Here is an 8,486-nt window from a genome sequence, read left to right on the forward strand (position 1 = left end):
CTATCTATCTATCTATCTATCTATCTATCTATCTATCTATCTATCTATCTATCTATCTATCTATCTATCTATCTATCTATCTATCTATCTTCAACCCTACATTTAGGCATGTAGAAGTGGTCAAGACGACGGGCTCGTCTGAGTATTTCAAAAGCTACTGTAATTTTCTCATAACCACATCTAGGGTTTACAGAGCATGGTCTAAAAAAAGAGAAAATATCCATTGAGCGGCAGTTCTCTGGGTGAAAATACCTTGTTGATGTCAGAGGTTAGAAGAGAATATCCAGACTGCTTTGAGCTGATAGAACGGGAACAGCAACTCTGTTATTAAACTTGTTAAAACCAAGCCATGCAGGAGAGGATCTAGGTACCCCTCCTGTCAGCTACGAACCGGAAACTGAGGCTACAGCCAAACTGAGTATTGTTAGTGACGATGCCCATCACTTTATGACCACAGCCGATGAACAGATCACCTTTGGAATGTGGTTAAACAGCACACTTATATCATGGATGTGTAACCAACACAGCTGCAGCAACTCTGTGATGTAATATGTCAATACGGACCCTAATCTGCTTTATGTCAAATATTATTTCATATAGTCATATATATCCACATAGTCACTTTGTATATCAGCTGCTACCAAATTAACAAGTTCTTAATTAACTAGTTAGAGCTACAACATCAGACAAATCAATATTAGTTGATGCTATAAAAAAAAACTAACCTAAGATCAGCCAATCGGCAAGGATAATGCTGATTGGCTGTGCTGCTTACATATGTGCTTACATAATAACCAACAAGTGAGTATCTAGGATTTCATAAGCGGTATTTGCTAAGACATCAATAACATTGCTCCAAAAAATACAGTACACAATTCTGAGTGAGAAGTGTTATTTTGTACTTTAGCAAAGTTTTGAATATACAAAATGTTAAAAAAGTGACTTGTGCCTGACAAGGTATCCTCGCTCTAAAGCACACTCTATTTTATTGTCTCTTTCTCTCTAAATGGGACCATAACATACAAAATGAACATAACGCCATATTGAAAAAGACCTGAAGGTAGTGCCTTAGAATATAAACTGTTAAGAGAGTTTTTACTGAGGACGTCCCTGTAATACGCCTTCTTTTCGCAATCCGGAGAGAGAAGTATGGAGGTTTTAGGCACAGCCGCACAAGCTTCCTTTTTCACACTGACAGGACATATTCAGTCTATGAATAAAGTGGAAAAAGAAAGACAGGCTGCAGCTAGGCAAGAAAAAAAAATAAAGAAGATGGTCAACCACTACCTTACATACAAGAACAAAACCTTCTCAAGAAAGAATTTTTTTGATAAAAGTAAAACTGCGTACGCTGTGTAATACTCTGTTCTTGTGAATTTGTGATGTTACAAGGACTGTTGCTTTCATCTGACAAACCGTAGCTGCAACAGTATGTCCTTTAACTCTAGCAGAAGAACTCATAATGCTTTAGGAGACACATCAGCATGCACCAGTGTGTGTGAATATGCGCTGTGCTAACTAGAGCAACTAGGTCACCCAAATTTTCAAGGGGAAGATGTTTCCTTCAGGCCAGTATTCAGCGGGGTGAAACATTCACTGTGTTGGTTTTTCAAGACACCAAGCAGGCCGTGCTGATCGCTACAGCATGTCCTGCTGCACACGCTGTGACATGTGCAGTTTTTTCTTTTTAGAAAAAAAAAAGTCTGTGAATTCCCCTGACGCCCCCCCAAAAAAATCTTTTACCAAGAACCAAAAATGAACACTCAGACTCACCTTGAAAGGACACTCCAAGACAAAGAGAGGTATTTGACTGAAGTCCTTAGAGGACAAGCGCCCTTAAAGCCCAACCTCACTAATAACACTAATGAAATTTGGTTCCACCTCAAACCTATTTTACACAGAACATAAGAAAGTAGAGAGGAATGGCCTGTTTTGTCCTTTTAGCCGAAGTCAAAGAAAGGTCTTGCATCGGCAGAGGTCGTCCCCCTCGCTCCTCGAGCAAAAGAAATGCAAATACTCTTAATTTTGTTTTGTTAAATTGCAAAGTACACACCATTCCACACACACAGCGCAAAGATGGCTGTGCATACAGAAGGAAGGGACAATTTTAAGGAAGCACCGTGACATTCCCTGGCCCTCTCTCTTTATGTGGCATACAAGAAAATCAATAGTTATTCCAAATGCATTTTCTGCCTGTAAGAGAAGAGCATTTGGACAATAGGCTTCATCTCACATGAAGCACAGCACAGTCTGCAGGCAGAAAACAGTAAATGTCAGATGAAGGCCTGTGGGAGGAGGAATTCACTACCTACATTATGTACTGCTGAGCACCTATGTGCCGCATGCAGGCTTGTGGGTTGCAAAGTTGTTTTGTTTTTTTCCCTTCTGTTATTTGTGCAGGGTGAGGCCAAAGTGAAAATACACCCTTTAATTTGCCACAAGAAGGAAGTCGAGATGGAACGCAACGATGCTTACGATTACACTTTCAAGACGAAGCGCTGGGATCTCCAACTTCACGGTAGCTGCTACATAATGTATATGCAGCTTAATGTTTAAAGAGACAAGAAGCTCTGTCTACGAGTGACCTAACCTGTCTCTGCTAGTTCAGAGCTTACAGTGATAACACTGACATTATCTTCTCATCTCCTCCTGTTAGCGCCTCTGGAGAGCTCAGAAAGTCGACCTCAGTGTCTCTAATTTCAGACACTTAATGAGATTTTTAATTGGTGACCTTTTGAGAACGGTTTCATACCACAGCTCATGAGAGCACTTGAGGGAAGCCAACATATAACACTCAATACTCACACCAGGATCCTTCATAGCAGCTTCTTAAGGCTCTGATATTTGCACAACCGACTGGCTAATCACTTGTGAGATGCAGAATGGCAGGAATTTTTAATTTTATAAAATACTAAAGCTTTCTACTGACTACCAGTTTTGACTGTCCTAGATTTGTGCCATGTTTTTAGCACTATGGGAATTATCTGGAAACTGAATGAGACCACAACAGTCTGCAACATGACCAAATCTTAAGCTGGCTCTTCTGCCCTTCATCAAAGTTTTATCACTTCTTTGTATGACAAACGGCTAAGAAAAACACAACAAAATCTCAATAAACAAAACTCAAGTGAGCTGAAAAAGAAAGCAAGTCAGCATGCTGAGGCGTTGGTGTGGCAGATAGATATGTACTACACGTAGGTGGTACTGAATGTCTCTTTGTGTACCAACAAATAAAAGCAAAGACTCAGAGGAGTATAAAGCTTCAAAATTTGTGGCCTCAGCTTCTTACCGTGGTGAAATATCACAGCCTTGCTGCATGAAGGCGCCAAGTGAAAACCAAAGGGAATTGAAGATGCCAAATTCATTGGTTTGCTCTGGACTCTGCTGGGTGGTGTTCTGCTGCGTCGGTGTCTGGCCCTGCTGCACCCCGTTGGAAGCCGCCGCTTGGGTGGGAGTCTGCGGCTCGGCTCCCTCCTCGTAGTCTTCGGCGTGCCACTCGTACGGGCTGAATCGACTGACCAGGAAGAGGACGACGCTGACGCCAATGTAGGCAAACACAATGCACATCCAGATCTCGTAAGCCAGCGGGTCCAGGAAGGAAAACACGCCAGGCTTGGATTTGGTTGGTTTCTTGATCATTATAGAGATACCCAGAGACATGAAGGGCTTGGAGAAGTCAATCACCTCTTCACGGACCAGGGTGATAGTGAGCGGAGCCACAGCCACGTCTGCTTTCTGAGGAAAGAGCACAAAGGCAGGTATAAACAGTGCTGGATAAAGTAGCATTTCATTGAAATTCTGAGGTAGAATGATACTTGTGTTTCCTTGTTTGCAGCTACGGTCTGAGAGGATCACCGCAACCACTCAAAGTGCACTACACCGTGTCTAGATATAAATGTATTCTTGATCATTATCCAAGTGTATTGCACAACGAGAAAGCAAAAGAAAGACCAGTTCTTTCAGTTTTAAGATGGTCTCTTTATCTTCCTCCCCCTTATCACAGCACAGTTGGTACACACAGCAAAAGTTAGTTGGTAACGATCCAGGTCAAATTAAAAACACAGCACAATTTCAGACTTCTGAAGAACAAAGTGGTTAGACTGTCGAAATTGCAATTCAGAGGAACCTTTAGTAATCATATAATCACAAATTATTCTAGCAGCAAACTGTAAGGATTTGTTTCTTCCAAAGTGAACCTTGCCCAAAGTCTAACATATTAAAATTGTATTTAAATAAGCAGCGCAGAATACTAATAAAAAGAAAGCAAAATAGGTAATCATCCTTAACAGGCTTGGGGCCAGTGCGGTTTTCAATGTGTTAAGACCTTCAATAATCAGTATTCACAAAAGACATTTAAAAGTTAATTTTCCAGCTTTGACTGTGGGGAAAACAAAAAGAAAATCTTAGAAGAAGCTCCACCGACTCACCCCATACACCAGCTCTCCGACCATGCCATTCCACATCTTGGTTTCGGGATCTCGGGCTCCGTACTTGCCATCTGAGACGATCTTCAGTTTGTACTGGTAGCCCACATGCTTTGCTATCTCTGCAGCCAGCTCCACGATGTAGCCCTCGTACTTATCATTCCCCACAAGCTGTTCGTGGTTCTTCTTCAGCATCACGTATGGAGACTCCTGTTGGATGTGGGGCAGCCATGAGTAAAAATGGATTTTTTATTTGTTTCTTTTTTTTTTCCTAAAGTTTTAAAAATCATTTACAGGAACTCACTCAACAGCTTCTGAAATGATTTCCCTGAAATTAGTGTGTATTTTGAAAATGAAGTGCTATCTCTTGTTCTAAACCGAGGCTTAGGGCAAAAAAAAGGGAAAAAAAAGCGCTGGCCCCCGGATATAATTGTAGGTTTAAAGGTTGAGAAGAAAAGAAAATTAAATGGAACTACAAGGCATTATTTCAGCTTTGTTCCCTGAAGGTAGGTATGCAATTCATCCACAAAGACCCTCTAAGTAGGATGAGTGCGACTGAATCGTGCACTGAAAAGCACATAGCATGCAGCAAGAAAACAGGAATTGGGCAGCATTGTTAGAGCCGAAGAGACATGAGGTATGATTCAAACGAGCACCTGTGTAAGTGCGTGCATGAAGACAATGAAGCTGACAGCTCTCTGAAACCAGGATAACCTCTGCTCCAGGGCCACATTGTTCTTCTTGTTACATCGACTACTGCACATCTCACACTGATTGACTTGCCTGAGAAACTGCAGCTGACACGACACCTGGGGCTCCACTTTCAGAAATATGTATTTCATACAGAATTAAAGTCGCCTCAGTATAAATTGTCCAGCAGCACTAAGAAGGCCTCAATTCCCACAAGTTGTTATGTGTTCCTGTTTTAAGCGAGAGTTTTCTGCTGAGCTTAGAAAATCCTTCCATCGTGTTCACCAGTGTCTAGATAAGGAGGTGGGGTGTAGGGAGGAGAGGGTTTCCTATATGTGTTACAGCTATCTGTGTTCTCCCGCTCTTTATGATCCAGGTGAAGGTAATCATTGTTGCACATAACTTGAGGCTGGTAGACAAATGGCACCCTGGGGAGGCAGTGAAGAGAAAGGACCGGCGTGCAGCGCTTTCACAGTGTACGCACTGGCGCACGCAGTCATAGACAAAGACAGGGCACACGCAACTGTGACCATGCCCACTACACACACACACACACACACACACACACACACAGAAATACACACACACATGTACAAATGTGCACATGGAGATGTGGCAAGGCATACAAAAGGTCCTCCAGGACTGAATCACATTGACCTCGAACAGCTCCACTGAGATCTGCTGTCACTCAACCACATTAAATACAATACTCAGACACATTCGCTGCACATTTATACACACAAGAGCACTTGTGCACCTGAACAAATGCAACTACACATGTAGAAGTTCATATTTTTAATACGTTTTAAAAATTCAATCGTTTTCTCTTGTGTGCTGACATTACCCAATATATTTTAAGAGTTATACACACTAAAGGCAACAATAACACAAAAATCAGGCATGCTAAGATTAGACACATTTCACTCTTTGTCTGGTTTCAGTGTAAAGCCGCAGTCATCAGCAAAGGAAGCTTTGATGCCCCATTAAACCAGTTGTGCCTCATTTCTCCACATCTCCAGGCCTAGTCTGTGGGCACAGGCTTGGACAGCAGGGACTACAGTGAAGAACTATGTGATATCAACACAGCAGCAAAACAACACCCACCCGTAGGCAACGAATCAGAGAGCACAGAAGTTAGAAGGTGTAAAAACTCCTGCGCCTGTGCTCCTCACACCTTATCTCTTCTCTTAGCTTCCAAGACAGAAAACTAATTTATCTTCCCGGAGAAAAGGACACTGATAGGAGATTATGTCAGAGAGAGTTATTTTGGGGGCTTACACTGGAGACTCCAACTCTTGGGTTTAAATAAGGATTTTAGGCATACTTTCGAAAGTAGATGTCAATAGACTACATGTCAGGATTTGCCTTTGCAGCTACATTAGTGGCTACTTTCTTATATTTAACTCAGTAATCTTATTATAGTAATACTACAACAACCACTTGATTGGCTTTTCAGTGAAAATGATTCTAACAGGATCTCTGGTCTTCCAGTTGTACTGCAGACAGCTGAAGTGGCAGAAGCTACATGCATGCAGAATGTATTCCCGGCACTTCACATGTTCCACGTTGTGTTATGTTACGGCCTCATTCCACAAAGGATTCAATTTATTTTTTACCTCAAATTATAAACATATTACCCCATAAAGACAAAGTTTTCTTGAAATTCTTGTAAATGTAGTAAAATTTGAAAACTAAAATATAACAACTACATAAGTATTGAAAGCCCTGGCTCAATATTTCAATCTTCTCTCAAGCTATGTCAGGTTGGATGGGGAGCGTCTGTGCACAGCCATTTTCAGATCTCAAGTCTGGGCTCTGGCTGTGACACTCTAGGACATTCACAGAGTGGTCCTGATGCCACTCCTTTGTTACTTTGGCTGTGTGCAAAGGGTCGTTGTCCTGTTGGAAAACTGGGGCTAAACCAGAACATTCTGGAGCTTGTTATAATCAAGGATACGTTGCTGCATTCATCTTTCCCTTGACCCTGACTAGACTCCCTATTCTTACTGCCAAAAAACATCTCCAGAGCATGATGTTGCCGATGACGCACTGCATTCAGGCCACAGAATTCAATCTTTATTTCATCAGAACAGAGAATTATTTCTCGATATTTGAGAGTCCTTTAGGTGCCTTTTGGCAAACTCCAAGTGGCTGCCCTCTGGCCTCTCTCTCCTGGAGTGTTGGAGAGTTACTTTCAAACAAAGAATGTGTTTAGTTAACTATGTCTAATCTCTGAGATTATGCACTCTGTTTTTCTGAAAAATAGCCTAAAGGCTTGAAAACTGGGTACAAAAAAAACATGTAAGCTATCAATCTCCTTTTCTCGCAGCTGAATGGATTGCATTAGGGTTCACTTTGGGCTTCATTTAAGCTGAACTGACTACTGCAGCCATTTTGCACTAGTTTGTTTAAACATAATTATATCTGCTAAGTGGCAGAGATAGTTGGCTTCTGAAAATTTCTTTATCTTAATTACAACTTGGAGGCTGACTGGAAGAGTTTTTCTCCTCTCACTGGCAATGATGTCTATATATGCAGCCAATGGCTCTAAAAAGAGTGCACAAGTTGATGTGTACTCATGTCTTTTCTGTCATTCTACATTGTTTCTTGCCTTCATCAGCTCCACTAAGAATCTTTTATCTGGTGAGCACTGAAGTCATCTGAAGGAAGGCGCACACAGCAGAATTCATGTGTCCCACAAAAATCCCACAGTCATGCAGTCTTTCTATACCAGAACTCTGTAAAGGCAGCTAAAGCAGCTTTCCTATCAGATATTATTGAGACTAATTGCCACAACCCCCGAATGTTATTCAAAATTTTTAATTCAGTGATAAATTCCTGTCTGGACTCTTCGAGCTCGGCCTCTCAGGTTCTCTGTGAGCAATTTCTTATTCATTTTAGTGGAAAAGTTTTATTACTGAAGGCTTCACACTCTCACTCTCTTGTGCTGAATCCTGTTCCGGTTTTAGGATGCATGTCCACCTTTTCTCACTTTGAGCTGTTATCATTCCCCACTCTTAAGGGAATAATTGAACAATTGAGAAACTCAAATTCTGTGCATGATATCCTTCCATCCCGAATTATCAAGAAAAGTTTTGAGGAATTTGGGCCTTGCATCTTATTTTTAATGAATTTATCATTGTTAGTGGGCTGTGTCCGAACTGCTTTTAAACATGCGGTAGTGCACCCTGTTCTTAAAAAAAGTAATTGTGATCAGAAAGACCCTGCCAATTATAGGCCAATCTCAAAACTTCAGTTTTTATCAAAAGTTTTAGAGAAAGCCGTCTTTCTCCAAATACAGGCTTACTTAGTTGCAAATAATATCACTGACAAATACCAGTCTGGCTTTAAGCCACACCATAGCACTGAAAC

The 8,486-nt window shown here is 41.3% G+C and overlaps 1 protein-coding gene across 1 annotated transcript in view; it reads right to left on the minus strand.

Moving 5' to 3' along the window:
- Window positions 1–8,486, minus strand: part of gria1a (glutamate receptor, ionotropic, AMPA 1a) — a gene marked incomplete in the record, with an annotated part of 85,112 nt that overhangs the window by 28,019 nt on the left and 48,607 nt on the right. Inside the window, 2 exon segments of the mRNA XM_005916468.3 lie at window positions 3,290–3,735; window positions 4,428–4,634. Coding sequence (XP_005916530.1) covers window positions 3,290–3,735; window positions 4,428–4,634 — 653 coding nt within the window.

The sequence above is a fragment of the Haplochromis burtoni genome, unplaced genomic scaffold (genome assembly GCF_018398535.1).
Source record: "Haplochromis burtoni strain Fernald_Lab_line unplaced genomic scaffold, NCSU_Asbu1 Contig_19, whole genome shotgun sequence".
Lineage (NCBI taxonomy): Eukaryota > Metazoa > Chordata > Actinopteri > Cichliformes > Cichlidae > Haplochromis > Haplochromis burtoni.